The sequence below is a fragment of the Bactrocera oleae genome, chromosome 4, assembly GCF_042242935.1.
Source record: "Bactrocera oleae isolate idBacOlea1 chromosome 4, idBacOlea1, whole genome shotgun sequence".
In the NCBI taxonomy this organism is placed as follows: Eukaryota; Metazoa; Arthropoda; class Insecta; order Diptera; family Tephritidae; genus Bactrocera; species Bactrocera oleae.
In genome coordinates this window covers 43,256,396-43,277,005 of record NC_091538.1, presented here as the reverse complement: position 1 = coordinate 43,277,005, position 20,610 = coordinate 43,256,396, and the positions used below count along the sequence as shown (strand labels likewise).

The 20,610-nt window shown below is 37.4% G+C and overlaps 1 protein-coding gene across 1 annotated transcript; it reads left to right on the top strand.

Annotated features, from left to right (window-relative positions):
• Positions 1-102: 102 nt before the first annotated feature.
• Positions 103-2,736, top strand: LOC106623872 (tigger transposable element-derived protein 1-like). Its single transcript, XM_070108470.1, has 2 exons — positions 103-112; positions 1,268-2,736. Exons 1-2 carry the CDS (start codon positions 103-105, stop codon positions 2,734-2,736), a joined length of 1,479 nt encoding a protein of 492 aa, XP_069964571.1.
• The last annotated feature ends 17,874 nt before the right edge of the window (positions 2,737-20,610 follow it).

Here is a 20,610-nt window from a genome sequence, read left to right as displayed (position 1 = left end):
TTTTTATGTCATAATAAGGGAATTATTTTATGGGTTGGTTGAAAGGAAGCGTAGTAACTCCAGATCGCAGACAGCCGCAATTAAGCCATAATCAGAATCACTATGTATCCAAGTAAGAACCAACTAAGCCACACTCAGCAACCCAGTGGATTTGATGAAATGTCTGTCGGACTTTTTTTCATTCCAGCTGTCTAATATCTCTTAAAGTGAAACATTGGGAGCCGGAGAATATATCCCATATCAGCCGGCTGAAGGTTGGGCAAAGGAAATGTTCTACCATCTCATCAACGCACTCGCGTGCTCTGCATACTATTCATTCCACTTACCCAAGTTTCAGAAGTTAAGATTTTGAAAGTAAATGCTTGTTATGACTCTCACAATGTGGCTTTGCTCTTTTTTAAAAATTAACCTTAAGGTCTCTTCACTAACAACACTTTGCCAAAGTACTTTTGTGGTATGCCCTGTGTCTATTGCTGCAAACAAATTTTGAAGGAGCTGTACGGCCTAAGGTAGATTGAGGGTATTTACTTCTATACCGAATAGCCCGCACTGACTGGTAACTCGGTTTAAAATTATCCCTTTTGCAACGTGTTACTACTTTGTATGAGTTAAAACTAATCGAGACAGATATAGAGTTATATGTACATACAGTCAAACCGGTTTTTGTGCGGTCTTTTTTTATGCGTTTTTTTTTTTTGTGCGATTATTTTTTTGTGCGGTATATGAATATCGACGCATTGAATTTCGTTCAGAGGTTAGGTCAATCTGAACTGTGTTGGCATCACTTTTTTTGCTATCAGTGTGTATGTACACATTGCAACAGCCATTTTAATACCTATTGCATCAGCCTATTTCATTAGGCATTCTCAATGTTCTTATGCATATACATCATTGCATCATGTATTGCATCAGCCAATTTCAATACATATTGCGCCATCTAATAACTTTAGTTAATTGCTGACCTTTTAACAATTAAGACAGGATTAATTTTATAGTGAGATATAGTTTTTTATGATTTTTTTTTATTTTTAGTCATAAGTACTCCCTTAAAATGAATAATCGTAACCAAAAAAAGTGAAAAGAAAGACAATTACATTAGAAACTAAACTAAAAACTGAAGGATCCACAGCTCTTGGTAAAGAATATAAATTAGGTGAATCCACTATAAGAGCAATACAAAAACGCGCAAGTAGAATAAATGAATCTAAATAGTCTGCAACAAACGAAAGGGGTAAAAGAATATCATATTCTAGAAATATTTTAATAGAGAAAACGAAAAAGGCCCTCATATCTTGGATTAACGACTCAACTCGAAAACGAATCTCCATCGAGGGAGATTTAATTAAGGAGAAAGCTAAACAATATTTCAATCAGCTGAAGGATTTAGAACCGTCTAGTTCCTCATTCCACTTTCAAAACCTGAAATTTTCTGCCAGCAATGGCTGGTTAACTGGATTTTTACGACGACAAGCACTGCACAATGTGAAGGTGCAAGGCGAGGCCGCATCCGCCGATGAAACAGCTGCTAAGAATTATTGCAAAGTCCTAGCCAAAATTATTGATGACGGTGGATATTGCCCAGATCAGGTGTTTAATACAGATGAAACTGGGTTATTTTGGAAAAAGATGCCCAGCCGAACGTTCATCGCCAAGTCTATGAAAGCTGCAAGTGGTTTCAAGGCTGCAAAGGATCGAATTACATTCCTTCTTTGTAGTAATGCATCTGGTGCAAGAATGTTAAACCCACTTCTTTTAAATAAAGCTTTGCACCCACGCACGCTAAAAGACATAAATTTAACTGAACTTCCAGTGCATTTCATGGCCAATAAAAAAGCATGGGTCACATCAGCTGTTTTTACAACATGGTTCAACGATTGCTTCGTACCAGAAGTTGAAAAATATGTGACAGAGATGGGTCTTCCTTTTAAAGTGTTGTTAATTGTTGGCAATGCACCCGGTCATCCTTGTTTAGAGCATCCTAATGTACAAGTAGTGTTTTTACCACACAATACGACCAGCCTTATACAACTATTGGAACAGGGCATAGTCGCAACTTTTAAGAAACACTATGTGAAAATAACTTTCAGATACATTTTGGAAAAACTAGAAAAGGATGGAATAAGCCTGACTAAAGTATGGAAAAAGTCTTCGATTTCAGACTGCATAAACCACGCCACTGCAGCAATTACTCAAATACAACAACACACTTTAAATTCGTGCTGGAAAGCGGTCTGGCCTGAATGTGTCATTAATAGAAATGTAACCGACAACACGTCCACTTTATCATCAGATATCATTGCGCTAGCACATCAAATCTGCGGAGAAGGTTTAGACTCTTTCAGCGAAAATGATCTTATTGAAATGATTGAGGACGAAACCGTAAATGATAGTGACATTATCGATAACTTTACAGATCATGAAGACGGACAAGAAGAACCGGAATATATTACAGCGGATAAAATATATGCAGGGATCCAGCTTTGCAGCAAATTGGAAAAGCATTTTCTTAAAATAGATAACAATTCTCAAAGAAGTTTGAAATTCCAAAAAGAGATTCGATTGTGTATATCTGGCTATCGCGACGTTTACCAACAGCTGACCAAACGACCGTCGTCGCAAAAACTTATCACCTACATGTTAACAAAACATAAATCAACTGTAGTAGCTTCAAGCGACGAAAGCGATTACGAACCAGTTCATCGCAAAAATATGCGCGTTTGGAACTACGACGAGTAGTATTGAATTATATACATTTTGAAAATTTCTCCTTGTTTAACATTAGAAATTAAAATTTTTTGAAATGTTTCAATGTGTAATTTAATTATTTATTTTGTTTGAAAAGCACTTTCTTGCTATTTCGTGAAGCTTTGACATATTTTCTAAGTGAGACTTTCCTTTAATATGCTGTGAAAAATTATTTCTCATAGCTATTTATGAAGTTTTTGAATATTTTGTTTTTATGCGGTTTTTTTTCTGCGGTCCCTATCTACCGCACAAAAACAGGTTTGACTGTATATAAATAATCAGGGCGACGAGAAAGTTGAAATTCGGGTGACTGTCTGTCCGTTCATCCGTCTGTCCCTTCGAAACCCAAGGGAGGTTAGTATTGCATATGGACAGAATCGGTCGCATGCCAAGCCCACCAAATTCCTTTATGGGAAGTCATATAAATTGTTACAATTAAACTCAAAATTAAGATACAAGACGGCTAACAGGCATCCGTGGACTAAATATTTTTAAAAAGTGGGCATGGTCTCGCCGTCAAAGAGTTTTAATTTGCATATTTCGTTTTAATTTGCATATCCGTATATACCGTGGTCTATGAAAAACCCCTAACCTTTAATATAATAATTTCCGTTTCACTGGCTGATTTTTTCTCATATACTCAATAAATTAAATTTAACCTCTTTGGTTAAGATCGCGAACTATAATATAATTTTATAATATACCGAACATGATTTTAAAATTTTCGTCGAATAACGAATGTGAAATAAATAGTAAAGTTTTGCCAATACCTCGAAGTATTTCCTCAGCTATGGTCTTTGCGAGAGGTTATACCCGAACTTTGCCCTTCTTTACTTATTTATTACTGCTTTGCACCATACCAATACAACATATGCTGGTATGGAACCGATTGCACTTTTGTACAGCAAATTTCTCATTTGGGGTCGTAGCCCTCGCTGTGGGGCAATAACTCTTCTACAAGAGTTTCAAAGGTGAAGAGCTTTGGAATTCCTGCATGCAATGTGTTCTCTCCTGTTTAGTTTTTTATCAAGGGTTACCTCAAAAAATTTGCGAGTAGATGGTGTTAAAGTCGAGTAGGAGTAAAAATACGTTGATCAAAAGGACGTAAATCAAGGGGGATAAAACATCTCCTTCCGGATGCCACAAGGGATCTGATGACTGATTTTCATACCTTTCCCTTTGTAAATTGTTTGCTTTGCTTAGCATATAACTTGAAATGAAGCGATACACGATATCAGGGCCACTATTCAGATTTTATTATAATTTTATTTCCGACCTACATATGGCTATATGCCATTCTAAATTCTTATCACTATACCAACCGTAAAAGTGCATATGTATGTAAAAGTTTGTATGTATTTAACGCGCAATCAAAGCTTTAATCAACAATATGGCAGCACGCAGCTGTCGTAAACCGCAAAGCATTATTATTTTGTGCAAAAGTGTTTTATGACCGCATATCCGAAAACGAGTATGTACGCTTACAAACAGACACACATATGGCGTATTGCTTTTAATTCGAACACAGCCGAACAAGTGGCTGTGCGGCGCTGTCGAAAATCCGAAAATCCACAATGCCACTCAAAGTGACACTACGACGAGAACGTCAATGAAACCATTTACACTCGTTCATGCACGCTTTGGCAAACGATTTCCGCTTGTGGTGCTTGTGGTCGTTCGAAAACATCGTTAGTATAGTGCGGTTTGAGCAGAAATCGATTTTTATGTAAAAACAAAAAAAAATAAAAAACAACAAAAATAGGAATTTTAGCTGATTGAAATTTTACTGCTTTGCAAAACACTTAATGACTAATAAATAGTCAACTATTAATTAGTATATATTTGCTCAGCTGGAGAGGCAGTCAGCAATGGTTAGAGTTTACAAATGGTTGCAACTGTTAAACACTACTGAAAAAATATTATCAAAGGCAGAGTCATGCCATCAAACTTTATCTAAGCTTTTGAAATATTACATTTCCGTACACTTATAAACAAATTTCTATTAGTTTTCGGCCTGAATTCAATTTAGTTTCTTCGGTGAATTTTCGCTGAAACGTGTTTACCAGAAGGGATTCTTGAGTTTCAAAAACTGAAGAAAGTTTCTAGGAAGTAAATCTGATAAATATGGTAACTGACGGATCTCTTTTAAAAGCACTTCGATAATGGTCATAATATTTGCGACCTCAATTCAGAGTAGTTTTTTATAAAACAAATTCGTTTCTTTGCACCGGAGCGCTACTTCTTTCTTAATATAATCCGAATATTCCTTCCAATGCATCAATCATATCGGGTTTATCTGCGTACACATGCGACTTCAGATGGCATCACAAAAAATAGTCCAGCGGTGTTAAGTCGCACGAGCTTGGAGGCTACACCACTAGCCCACGACGCGAGATAATGCTTTCACTAAAAGTTTTCTTAAATTGATTGTCTCGGTGGCGGCATATAGCGCCGTCTTGTTGGATGTCGTCCACATCATCATCCTCCAATTTAGGTACAATTAATTCATTAATTATGGCTGTATAGCATTACGCATTAACAGTAACATTATGGCCGGCTTCATTTTTGAAGAAATATGGACTAATGATTCCCTCTTCCCATAGAGCACACTAAACAGTGACTTTTTGAGGATGTAACGGCGTCTCAGCAATGTTTTGTAGATTATCACCATTTATCCAGAATTGAGCTTCATTATTGAACAAAACTTTCTTGTGAAAATCAGGATCTGTGGCCACCTCGTTTTGGGCTCATTCGCCAAAACTGCAACGAGCCTGATAGTCGTTTGGCTTCAATTCTTGCACGAGTTGGATTTTGTAAGCGGACAAAGCAAGCTCCAGTTGTTGCGCGCAATGGCGGATGGACTAACCCGGGTTTTCTTCAATACTCTGTTCCACAACAGCGATAGCGTATTAGATGCACACTCTAAGGATGCTGAGAATGCACGTTATCCACTAGAGTAAACGTGGTGCGAAACCGATCTATTATTACGCAAATTTCCGACTCAGCGATGTTAAAGCAGCAGGCGCTGTGTCGCGTGAACCGAACCATTATTTTGGTAATAAATTTACACGATACTAACGTTATTCCGGAGTAAATCTATTTATTTTAAAATGGCAAACTAAAGTGAGTAGAAATCAAGTGAATTTGAGGACTTAAGAGTTTTTATTCGAACAGTTTGAAGGACTATTTGAAGTTGAATTTCCGAAAGCCCCTTACTTGTACTTTTTCCCTGGACACACCAATATACCCGACGTTTTAAACTTCGTAATTCTGCTAAGCCATCGCATCAATTAATGGCAAAGTATTTTGTAACTTTACTACGGTATTAAGTTTTAAAATATTTTCCTTTTGCTTAATCATATATTTTCCTTAACTTCTCTTTTCCGATAAATCAACTTGCTAACTGCCTTTGTGGCACCTTTCTTCTATAATGTCTAATTGGATGGATAAAATTGTTGAAGTTCTACGCGCTCCACAGGCACACACACAAATATACAATATAATAAAAAAATACTAAAGTGAAGTGAAGATGGTAACAGTGCAATATCGTGTTTCTTGTAATGAATTTTTTGTGCTACTTTCATTGCTGCGCAAAATATTTTGCGCCAGTTGACAGTTGACAAACTTTTGCGCGCCGGAAAAAACCCTGGAAAGTATAGAAAAATAAGTTGAAAAGGAAAATAACTTTTTTGTGCCACGTCAAATACTTTAGTACGCTCACTTAAATTATACAGCGGAGAAACTAGGTGTTCGTTATGAAAAAATATACGCCAACAAAAACAAGAATAGCGACAAAGTATTTATGTGTGCGAGTAGAAAAACACAGCGAAGCTATCAATACGAGCTGAGTTCGGCAGGCGTTTCCGTGCAACTTGTACAAGCTGCCAAGATGTACATAAGTACTTATTTGTTGGTGACACACTTTTAAAATAACCACTAGTTTTTCTGTAGACGGCTGACAAGTAATGACAGGACTATAAGATAATTGAAGTTTGATATTTAGAATTAGAGCATGTGATTTGCTTGAAACGATTGATTATTACACATATTACTGTGAGGCGATCCACAACTCTCCTTCCGTACGACTGTAGAACGAAACATATTCCAGATCATTAAAACAAAGTACTAAATGTACCTAGATACAATGCAATTATATTTATCCCCTGAACAGTGTATATTAAGTTTGCAACGAAGTTTGTAACACCCAGAAGGAAACGTCGGAGACGATTCAGCATGATGAGCTGAGTTGATTTAGCCATGTCCCTCAGTTTTTATTCTATCGATCTTTTTGCGCCTGTCCTATTCTAACAAAGAAGCTGCTCATTTGTCGGAACGGCCGATATCGGATCACTATAGCATATAGCTGTCATACAAACTGAACAATCGGAATCAAGTGTTTGTATGGAAAACTCTTTCATTTGACGAGGTATCTTCATGAATATTAGTATTTAAGGCATTAATCCAATCCTCGAAGAAATTGTATAGATCGGATGACTATATCATATAGCTGCCATATCAACTGAATGATCGGAGTAAAGTGATTGCATGGAAAATTTTTTTATTTGACGAGGTATCTTCACGAAATTGGACACGAGTTATTGCTTAAGGCAACACATTATTCTGCACAGAAATTGGTCAGATCAGATCACTATATCATATAGATGCCATACAAATTGAACGTTCGGAATCGAGTTCTTGTAAGGGGCCTTTGTATTTGTGTAAGGTATTATAGCTTCGGCGCAACCGAAGTTAACGTTTTTTCTTGTTTTTGTTATAACTAGGCAGCGCTACAAGCCTTATCGTCGTTAGATAATAAATCTGGAGTCATGCAAGACAAGTGAGCTTCTTTACGGATAAGTCAAAGCTTGGGGGAAGATTGGTGAAGGGTTATACTCGTATTGTCAGAAACTCTCTATCAACTTCAGCTTTAGACTTCCTTGCTATTACAGTATTTTTCAAGTCGAGGATGCCATTAAGGTAACGGTAGATGTACTGCCCCGGAGTGCAGCCTCTTTCAGAGAAGTGACTATCCAACCTAGTAGCAGACCAGCGATACTAGCCTTGAGCTCAATAACCGTGCGTTCAGGGATGGTTAAGGAATACCTCATCTCGTTAGTAATGGCATCAAGTCACTTTGGGAAAAGACTAGTATGGGTGCCAGCCCCAGCGGAAACGCAGGTAACTGTAAAGATAATGAGCTGGCAGAGGGTAACTTTTCTAGCCCCGCCATCAAGTTGATAGGGAACGGCTTTGTGCGCCTCTCCCCTCGTGTGTTCTACTACTGGATAGCTGGGCTTTGTTGGAGCTTTGCCACTACTGGGCTACCATCGGCTCATGCACTGTTGCAAGATTCTTTGCCCTCAGTAAGACTAGCCTCTCCATTCAAACAGGCCATCGTCTTACCGATGTTTATGCTGAAAGGTTGAGAATCTTATAGGACGCCAGCTGCAGAAGCTGTATGGAAAAGGACGAAGTGAAAACATTTCAACACTTACTTTTTGAAAATTTACATAATTTTTCAACTGAAATAATTTTCATTACTTCTTAAATGTTTTCATACTGATCTCGAAAATACTTCCTAGCAAGTCTTTGTTAGCCCAAAGCATGACTTCTGCCATGGCGTATTCACATGTTCTTCTTATAATGCAGCTGCTACTAACTCAAATTTTACTTCGGCAAACCACGAAATTGTCATTAAATCAAATAAATATACTCTTAAATGCGTATTATGTGTGTCTTACTATTCACCGTATTTGATGTGTGGAAATGCACTTGCTCTTATATGTATGTAAAGGTACATTCGTAGTACATACAAGTATATAAGTAATAATATTAGAGCACTGTGAGCCCATAAGCATAATAAGCCACGACTGCTTTGATTCGCTTATCGCACGCCAACAGCTTCGTCCGTTACACATGCGGAAACGTCGTACGCAAGATTGTTGACATACATTTCCTTCGTATTATACATACATACAAATATCTGCATATTTGATCAGGTTATTCATATTTATGTTTGTACTGTAGTTGTAAAATATTTAAATTCAAGCCTTCATTTTATCTTTACAGAAGGTTTGAAGCATTAATTAAATCAATTATTACCGAAAGTGGCTACCAGTGCATCTTTGAGAGTATAAATAATTTAACTCGCATAACTAGTTCAAATTATGATATGCTAAATTTATAATATGTTTTATTTCATACTGTCTTATACTTGTGAGACTCTTAGCTTCGTACAGATTAAAAAAAAAAACCTATTTTGAGAAAATTCGATTAATTTGTAGTAAAAGATTGCTTCTGACACTGTCTCGGCGATTACCTCTTCATTAATATTTTTACTGCTCCCTTTTATTAATGCGTTTTCTTTCTTTTTTTCAATATAGTTCAAGAAAACTATTCCATGCACTCAGAATGTAGGCGCCATAATTTGGAACATGCCATTACCCGGATGACAATCGATTGGACTCCAAAGTAAAACAATTAGATGAATAGATTAATTTTTTCATACATTGTCACATGTTGACACAAATGACACAAATATTCAGGTTGATTACAATTGAACACCTCAAAACAGTATTCAGAATCATAACCTGTTTTTGAATTATCATGACCTCGCGCATCAGATCTTTGCAGATCCAAATACTCATACGACGTGTCAGCTACAAAATTCATTTTTCCGATCACCCGAGATCATTTTAAGGATGTGGTGATGTTTGTCTTTTTTTGGACGTACACTATTTGGATTTCATAAGTGTTCAATCCTAGTTTAAACTGATTAGTGCAGATAGACTTTCGTTGAGTAATGCTTCAATCAAGAGGGTCTGATGCTAAAAATATTAGTATTTGGCACATACTGGAAGTCAAGCAGAACTAAGAAGTTGAGACGATTTCTTGTTCATTAAATCACAAAAGAAAATAATTATGGATGTGGGTCATTTATATGGCGACATTTATGGAGACGCAATATTGGCCATTAAACTATCCCAAAGCATGACCCACTTCGAACGTCAAGCTGCAACATGAACTTATTCTGCTACTATATTTCAGAGATTAGAGGCCAATTAATACCCATTTGTAAGCTAGATCTTAGATATATGCATACTGTCATCTTATGGAAAAAAAGAAAATAAGCCCTCAAGTTTGTTATTGCGATTTACCGAAACATTTTTCAACCTATGCATAGTGCTTGTATTGATGTTAACCGATGAAAGTGGTCATGGTGCTATGAATTTTCTTAGTAGCTGTTTTGTCTGTTACAATCGAAGGCTCAACTGCCGAAAAACAAAGAAAATATTCTAAATTTTAGACTTTGCTTCGGTCGTTATTTGAGAACCCGATCCTCTGAATAAAGGTAGGATTTATGCTACCCACTAGATTACGGAGGTCTTACTCAGTTTATTCATGCTACACTGCATTCAGATAAAAACTGTGGCTTTATGTTTAGAAGATGTCAAATATTAATACTAATTACAGAGAGATATTGCATTAATAAATATGTTTCACATCAAACTCACTGATACTTACGGACCCCCAAAAATAAGTAAATATTCTCCACAATTTTGAAACGACAGCGTCAAATTCATCACCCATTCATCACAATTTATATGCTTTTGGGGCAATCATATTCATGGAGCTCATGACTTTTTCATGGATTGTCCCACATATTCTATTAACTAGCTTTATTAAGTGAGCTAAAGCAGTTTTCTTGCACTCCCACACACACCACTCCATATTCAATGGCGCATTTATCCATTTTGAGAGCCAACATTCAGTTGCAACCACGATGCCACAAATTATCAGCATCCAAGCTGCCAAGACCACGCATGCACACACACACATAAGCTGGCGAAAAATCCTGCTACACAAAGCCTGAGTATTTGACAGTCAAGCTGCAAGCTGCGAACTGCGCGGCTATCGAACACACGCACACAGCCCCATCCACAGACAAACATACAAACAAAGTGATAAGTTGTAGAATGCCACCACCGCCACAAATTTTAAATTGATGTCAAGTTTTACAGTAAAGTGGCAGCGCCATTGAGCGAACAAATGTACATATGTTAATATACCTATGTGACTGTATTCGGTGGGTTCTGGGGTTCAAGCGTGGATCCTAGCTTTGTTAGCGGCCTCGCCTCCACTTCAGTGCAGTGTGCGAAGCGTGTGGAGAGTTGGCAGTGTGGCATAATACGAAACGCAGGCAAACCCGGTAAACCGGATGTCGGATGTTGAATGCTGAACAGCTATTCAGCCCGGCTGAATTTTGAATGGCCGACCAGGCATGTTGAGCGTCTGCCGGATGCTGTAAGCACTGAATGCCGGATGCGCGTATAAAAGGCGAAAGAACACACAACTTTCGACACCTGCAGAATAGCACTTCACATGTTCACACAAATGCTTTTGTAAATAAATTTGTATAAAATGTTTGTACTTGTCTGCGGGGGTAAGGCGAAAAAACAAAATGTGGGTGAAATATAAACAAAGGCGTATATGTACGCCTATGCAGAGTTATTGCCCTGTAACTACGGCTGAGTGGATCGGTCAAAACCATTCAGCTTAAGTTAAGTTGGCATTTTAAGGCAGCTAAAACATAGACATAGCTATCCTTTTTAATACTTATCGACCACCAAATGGGCTTAAATATTTCAAATAATAGTTTCAAGTCGTTATCCGTCATCTTAGAAATAGACTCAGAAGTTGGCGCCTTGATACACGATATACGCAGTTTGTAACACCCAAAAGTAAACATCAGTGACCTTATAAATATATATATGTATAAGTGACATTGCTCACTCACTCAAAGAGCATATCAATCTCTAATACGCTCTTATACATTATGAGTAAGATAATCAAGATGACCTTTGGTAGAAGTTGTTATCGAGAGATGAGTTAGTTCTCAAGCAAACATTTAACAACAATTAACAACAAAGTTAAGTATTAAATTGTTAATAAATGTAAATAAAATCGAATCGTATAGTTTTAAAATATTACTTATATATATATATGTTAAAGATCAACATGACAAGCTGAGTTGATTTAGCCATGTCCGTCTTTTCGTTTGTCTGTATTTTCGCGAAATCCCTCAGTTTTTAAGATATAGCTCTGAAATTTTTCACACGTCCTCTAGCAAGAAGCTGCTCATATGTTGGAAACGGTGATATCGGACCACAATAGCATATAGATGCCATAGAAACTGAGCGATCAAAATTAAATTCTTGTTTGAAAAACTTTTTTATTTGCTTTTTTTTTATTTGGCACGACTTATTTTTCAAGGCAACGCAACACTATCTGAAGAAAATTTCCAGATCGGAACACAATGTTTATAGCTGTCATACAAACTGAACGATCAAAATCAAGATCTTGTATGGAAACTTCTATATTTGTGATATTTGTGGGTATTCTAGCTTCGAATCAACCGAAGTTAACGTGTTTGCTTAAACCTAACTAAGAAATATTTCTTTCGATACGACCTAAACACAACTCAACCAAATCTACGAAATTTTTTTTATATGTTTCAAGGTCAAAATTGGAGGAGAATATTGTTTTGTTGCGGGACTTTAGAATGCCTTACAATCAACCACCTATATAGGCATATATAACTACTAAGGAAAGAAACTAGTAAGGTAGAGTATTTATTATTTGTCTACGGATTAACAAAAGCTTCAAATATTAACTGTTAAGCGCAAATTAAGAGTATCCAGGGTACTCCCATTGGAATAAGTGAGAAAAAGGAGATTGAAAATCTCTACTACATTCGATAATTCTCGGCTCTCTTAGCTCAATGGTTAAGTAGAAAAAGTATCCACGCGAGGAGGTTTGACTCGAAGGATTTAATCCTTCCGAAAGACGGCTTTTAGATGTCTAAAAGTAAAAAGTTGTTTTTTTAAAATTTGGAAACTAGAATTAATCAACTGCCTGTATTTTCTTGCTCAATATTTGATGCAGGATATGCACGCGGTTTTTAGAGATATCTACTTTAATATATCCCGTAATTTAAAACCGCTTTCTTTCTGCCAATACAAGATCATATACTTCTCTTACGTTATTCTTCGTGATAGTCAATTTCGGGGCACCTAGGAAAAACTCATAAAAAACCAACGAGCAACCATTGAATATGAAAAGTCGTGGTACATAGCGTCCAAACCAGTTTTCACCAAACCGGGCGATTAAAAATAAACGATTTAGATATAGGGTTATGTATATATAAATGATCAGGATGACGATAATGAATACCAGGTGACTGTCTGTCGGTCCATCCATGCAAGTGATAAATTGAGTAAAAATTGCAAGATGTTGGTATTGCAGAATCGGACTAATGCCACGCTCAAAAAAACGCCATTAATCGAAAACCTATAATGTGCAATAACTAAGCTCCAAATTCAGATACAAAACTGCAAAGGCTTGCAGTGATAAGAGGCACCTGCGATTTGAAAATTTAGAAAAAAGTGGGCATGGCCACATCCCTTAATATGCTTAACGTTCATTTCTCCCAAACCAATCAAACTTCATCAAAACAAATCTAATTAGTATCTCCTTTGATAGCGTGAAAATTATTAAAATCGGATTATACACCCGCCCGCTGCCCATATAACGGTTATGTTGAAAACTACTGACTACTTCTGCGGTAACTCAGAAAACAAAACTGCCAGATACACTAAATTTTGCATCCATGATGATACAAGATAAATTTACAGAATCCGATCTCAAAATTGGACAATGGGCGCGACACTGTCAATATTTAGATGAAACCCCATATCTCGGGACCTGCTTGTTCAATTTCAACCAAATTTGATGCATAACATCACCCTGACATTTCTATTACATAATAATGGGCGAAATCGAACTACAACCACAGCTACTTTCCATATAACATAATTTTATATTCCATCTGATTCTTTCACTTTCCAGTTTGCAAATCAAGCACCAATAAATGTATCGGGACAAAATTTTTCACGAATAGTGCCTTAATACCCAATATAAAGGTTTTCGAACTCCGAGTTAATCGCTGGCAGGTGTTTGGTTACACCCGAACATCCTTACTTGTTATCGTTGAATTTGTTCGAACCACGTGAGGACAAACCACGTCTCTTTATGTCATCAATTGAATGTTAAGTTTTTTTGAAACTCATAAATTTCACTGATTGTTATAAATGAGTGGACAATGCATATAAATTCTAAGAAAAAATAGCGTCACTTTTTTGTGCGATTTTGTCCTTACTGGTCGAGTATGCAATGTCAATATTATAACATAAATTATGGCAAGACATAATAGTTTCCGCTAAGAAACCGCCCTAAGCCTGACTGTGACTCTAGTGTAGTCAACAAATAGGATATTTTTCCAAAGGAAGACCTAAGGGATATAGGATATACCTTCTGCTCAAATATAAACGAGACTGGCTCAAACAACAAAAACGGTTAATTATTCTTCAATATTTATTTTATCCCCTTCAAAATAGTCATCATTAGAGGCGATACACATGTGCCACCTTTTTTTCCAATCTTCCTAACACTTCTGGTAGGCCGCTTTAGGTATGGCTTTCAGTTCTTTCTTCGAATTCTCTTTTATGACTTCAATCGACTGAAAATGCTTTCCACGAAGCGGCAATTTGAGTTTAGGGAAAAGAAAAAAGTCACACGGTGCCATGTCGGGTGAATACGGTGCTTGCGGAACAATATTTACGTTGTTTTTGGTCAAATAATCGTGTACAAGACGAGACGTATGAGCTGGATTTTGGAACAAGTCGAGCAGACACACGTCTCATGCCCAAAACATCGTGAATAATGGTATGAGCGGATCCATTTGATATGTTGAGCTCACTAGCTATCTCTCTTTCAGTCACACGACGATTTTCCAACACAACTTTCTTTACTTTTTCGACGTTTTCTTCGTTTATTGATGTTGCTGGACGACGATCATGGGGCAAGTTCTCCAGCGATGTACGGCCGTCCTTGAACGACTTATACCAATCAAAAATACTCGCACGTGATAGGCAAGACTCCCCATATGCCTTCTGCAACATTTTGATTGCGTCCGTCGCACTTATTCCATTGGAATAACAAAATTTCAAACAAACACTTTTTGCTCAACGTTAATTTCCATAGAAAAATTCGAAAAACACACTCGAGGTTGACTTGTTTATAGTGCCTTAAAAAAAAAACTATGTGACAGATCGCGCTAAAATTTGACATGTAAACATATAACAGTCCTGCCAACCTAAGCAAAAAAAGTATGGCCATATGTCAAGTCCTTGTCGAGTTATGGATAAAGTCTCGTTTTGCGTTGAGCAGAAAGTATATTATATATTGTTAGATATACAGCACATAAAATATAAGAAGCAAGTATTTTCTTTTAAAAGTGGCTGGATAGAGTTCACACCTACAAATCTCATGACACAAGCAAGGGTCCTTGGGCAACAAAGGTCTTACGTCTAAACTACCGTTAATCATCAGACCCTCTTACTAAAGTAACCTCTGATACAAAGGCTTATCTGTCGGAAGATAAATCGGACTATATTTTTGACTATTTCACCGAGCACCAGAATATTATCTAGGTGTCAATAATTTCTGTTAAACATGGTTATTGTTTTTTTTTTTAGGTATTAACACTAAGCAAGCTTCCATTTAATATTTTAATGCCAAAATCCAATACTATATTTGAAAGCATTACTCAAAAATAAAACGAAATTATACGAAATATCTTTACTGATGCCGATAATACCCTCAAGCTGCTCTCTATAAGCAACTCATTCCCTTCTCCTTCATCACACATCTATATTTGTATGCATTTAAAGGCTCTTAAAGTTGCACTCGGCCGCAATGGCGAAGAAAAATCGACGAAACAAAAGCGCGCGTTGAATCATTCATGCATATTTTAAATGAAAAGTAAACATATGTGCCCCTTAGCCTTTCTTTCTTATACACATATATATATATACACATATATGCTGACAAACAAATAAAAAAACGCCGTGTATGCTTTGTCCGCTGTTATAGTCATTCGTAGTGACGCCGCACTCACCGGTTTTCCAGTGTGAAAACTGAAGAGGGTCGAACGCGAACAGTTTCACACATGCTTTCATATATCCAAAAGGACCGCTTAAAAGCCCACAACGATACTTTTCCGATATTTAACAAATATATTTTTATAGTTTGCGGAGTATGCGAAAGAGTTACTCATACGCCCCGGTGCACAGCAACGAATTGAGTTGACAGCGGCGGCTACTGGCGTTGACAGCACACGACACCAATATTTGTCCATTTTCGATTTCTGCACACAAAAGAGTCGTACTCGAAATGCGGCCGCATATTTAAACGATGGAGAAAGTAGAGAACAAAATTAAGTTGAAAATAATAAATAAATAAAGAATTAAATTAACAATAGTTTTAACGTTATTTAAAGTGAACTTCGAAAAATAATGGTTACAAGTTAAATGGTTATATTAGCAGTCAACTTTTTCTAAAAATATTGCTGTGTACAACAAATATTTTTATACCCTCAACAGAGTATACTAAGTTTTCCATCCGCGCACCAAAGGAAACATCGGGAACCATATAAAATACTTGTATCTATATATAAATGATCAGTTTGACAAGCTGAGTTGCTTTAGCCATACCCGTCTGTCTATATATACTCGAACTTGTCCCTTAGTTTTTGAGATAACACTCTGAAATTTCGCACACGTCTTTTTTTCCCAAAAAGCTGCTCCGACTTGCCGAATCCAGGCTATTTTATATCATTATTGAATTTATGAATCTAGTTTAGTGTGATGGTGTCATCATGTGTAGTGTTCTCAAATGTTGAGTGCGGTGTGCTGTGTTCATTAGGGTGGGCCAGTTTTATTCGAGTAGAGTGGTGTGTATCTGTAGGGGCTTATTTCACTTAAACAGATGGCAACTGTAAACAAAAAATGTTTTTACATATTTAATGTCTTCCAATATGTTGCTACAGAGTATAATAGCTTTTTTCACCTAACGGTTGCTAGATATAATGTTATGCATATATAAATGAGCAACATGATGAGACAAGTTGAAATCCGAGTGACTGTCCATCCGTCCGTGCAAGCGATAGCTTTAGATATCTTAATGACACTTGGTACACATGTTCCTTGAAAAAAAAGTGATGACATATTCGTAGATGGGCGTAATCGGACTACTGTCATGCCCACAAAACGCAATTAATCGCAAACCAACAAACTGACATAACTAGACCGCAAATTAAGATTCATAACCGTACTATGGTGCAACGAATCGCAAGAATGAGTGGTACCTGTGGGTTGAAATTTTTTTAAAGTGGAGCTGGCCCCAACCCTATAATATCTTTAATGTACATATCTCCCAAACAATTTAAGCTATATCACCCAAATTTGCACAGGACAAATCAGTTCAACATATCGTGCGCCAGCGAGAATAAAGATAAAACTTTCCACATTACGGTTTTGTCAAAAACTAGTAAAAGTGCGATAAATCAATAACTAAATGTGTCAGAGACATCAAATACGATATGATACAAAAGGGCACTATAGAAGCAAATGTCAAAATTGGACAGGGAGCGTGGCACCACCCCCATTTAGGTGAAATCACATATCTCCGAAATTACTCCGCCAATTTCAACCAATGAGATTATTTGACATTTCCTTGTGACAGTGCAATAATGGGCGGAATCAGACAGTAACCACGCCTACTGCAGGCTCTGATGAGCTGCATTATCTGGTCTGGCTGCGATAGTGTAGGCCGAATCCATACCCTTGCCCTGGATGTGATGAGATATTATTTTTGTCCACCAGCAGTCAATAGATTTTTGAAGCTCCTGCGTTAGCTCTTCCTTGGTTGACGTTTGCAGCTCTACCTTCCTCAGCAGGTATACAGCGCGTCATTTCTGTATATACTTTGCGATCGCTGGGTCTTCGATTCTAAAAACAGGCCATTCTCCGACTGACGCACTACTAGCAGCAGAACTTTGGCTGGGTTTGGTACGGGCTGCCTCCAGTGCTGTAGCTTTCCTAGAGCCAGCTTTAGCTTTTGCTACTTTAATAGTGCTTGCCTTTGCTCCAGGGCCAAGCTTCGCTCCTGTCCTCGCCCCGGCTGTTTTGAAGCTCATACTATACGCTGCTCTCTTCTGGTAACAACTCGCTTCCTCTGGCTTTTTTACGGGAGATACGGATTCCTTTATGTTTGCGTTTGTATTTGTATTATTTCGGTTCATATTTTAGACCCACGCGTATAAGAGATAGTCTGTACGCTTCGCGTAGCCCCTGCTATCCGTCAGGTATTGCGGATACCCCGTTCGAGACTGGGTTATTTAAGAACCACTAGCCAGGTTGATCCTCGGCACGGATCGCATGACACCTTGATCCAGCCTTTCATATACCCCCAGCTATAGTAAGATTTTCTATTTAAATGCTGTGATGTTGAGGAGCAACGAACGCCCAGGTAGAAAGTGACGAACGTTTGCCAGCCCGTCCCTGCCTACGTTGTGCAAATGTGTTAGCTATTACCAGTCGGCACCCACGGCGTATTTCTCCACAAGTGAAAACATGAGCGACATGCATTCAAGTCAGTCGCAATGGTAATAGTAACATTCACTACGATATTTTATCGAATTGCAAAAACACCGCCTTCAGTTTAGTGAGAAGACAATTAATAATGCTGCAGGCTGAAGTATTTGTTGCTCCTGGGGAAAATTATATTGCGAAGGGAAAACGCGAAAACGTTTTAATAAGGTAAAGATGCGCCAGTACCGGAGGATAGGCTAGATTATTAAGCTGTCTATGCTGCGCTTCAATTAACTCTAGATTTGAGCAGCTTGATTGGCTTAGCTACTATATACATTATTGTAATACTTTCTACGGTTTTAACCTTCAGACTTTTCAATGTATTTTACTTTCATAGAAGAACTTTTTTTTATTTTTTCGATTTTTATATTTTCGTGCCGTCTAAGCTTTCTCGTTCTGCTTCTTTTATTTCTTTCAAATCTTGTCCCCACACTTTCCACGCAAATGACACTCTTTCTTGTTTGCTTAGCCGCTTTGCATACAAGTCACTTTTGATTTTAAACTTAGCCCCCAGCACTCACACATACACACTTTTAGACGGTATACACACACTATCAAATATAGTGCTGTGAAATAGTTAGACCTTCGGCTAACACTTTCGTTGATTGAGTCGAGCTGCAAGTTGAGCCGCGGCGCAGCCGAGATACAAATTTCAAAGCAACCGACATTGATGATGTGCCCAGTGGTTGGTGGCATGCAATTGACGCTTGCCGTTTGGCTTGCAGCTGATATGCTAAGGACGCGTAGAAAATAAACGACAGTTTGTAAAGAAAGGATAAGCGATAAAATGAAAAGCAAACATCCCTGTAACCAGTGGAGTCATTCTACACTTGTGTGAATATTATGTGCTCATATATTTGACCGTGATATTTGTATGTGTGTCTGTCAAAGTCCTTCAAATATAACAAAATATGGTGGTCGTAAATGTATTGTAAGAGAAATGCCTTTAAGTACATATCACACTTTGTCAAATGACGGCCTTAAAGATTGCGTTTGCGGTTACGGCATAAATGAGGCATGTTTTTATGTATTTAGTATATGACGAAAGCATTATTTGCAAGAGTATACAATATACATATGTACATATATTAAGGTATACATTTTTTCATTAAATTTCTATTCCCTTCTCCTAGCCAACGATTTCTAATTTCTTCGTTCATTTGGACGAGGCATTTGCATTATAACATGTGTTCTTTATAATCTTGCAACATGTTGTTATAGTTTTGTTCACCTAACGGTTGTTGGTACACTTGTTCCTTGGCAAAAAAGTGAAGAGGAGTTCGTAGATGGGCGTAATCGAACCACTGCCATACCCATAAAACGCTATTAATCGAAGACCTATAAATTTCCATAAGTAAGCACTAAATTAAGATATAGAAATGTAATTTGGAGTAAGAAATCACAGTAGAAGAAGGCATCCGTACATTTCTCCTGAGCCATTTAAGGCTACTACCGAATTCGCACAAGACAAACCCTTAAGCAACCCTACCGACATTGTAAATATGAATGGAATCGGGTGTCACCCCGCTCAGTCCCCATATAAAGTTTCTGATAAAAATTACTAAAAGCGCAATAAGTCTATAAATAAACACGCCAGTGACATTAAATTTTACACTCAGGATGATACAAGAGGGCCTTATAGGCACCGGGTCAAAACTCGACGATGGGCGTGGCACATCCCTAATTTCGGAATGGAAAATCCATATCTCAAGACCTACTCGACCGATATCGACCAAATTTGATATACATTTTTTTTTTTAAAGTTTGACTTATCGGCAAATAAGTAAGATACCTTAGCAGAATTGACTGAAGGTAAAATATTGGATATACATACTATAGTTTAATGCTGAAAATACATGAAATTAGTTCGCAAATTACCCAAACTACCATATACTACATATATTGATTTTCGTACAATATTCGGTCGAAATATTTGCTCAGCAGAGTCGTTAATTTGAGCAACCATGGATCGGTTTCGCAGCACGATTACTCGAGTGGATAGTGCGCATTCGAAGACGCTATATCTGCTGTGGAGCAAAGTATCAAAGAAGTCCCGAATGATCCATCCCCTATCGTGCACAGCAATTGGAGCTGTGCCCATCCACTTTATGGAAGGTTTTGCGGAAGAATTTTAGTTTGCGGTTAGTACTTAAATTTCGTACTGATCAGAGAGGAATCAGAGCTACTTTAGAAAAGATTTCGACTAGGAAGATTTGATTCATAAGGGTATCTTTCGACCTAAAATCAAATCTTAAATTTTCTTAAAGTATGAAGTATGTTTATTCTTTAATGATATTTCTCTACAGCAATTGGT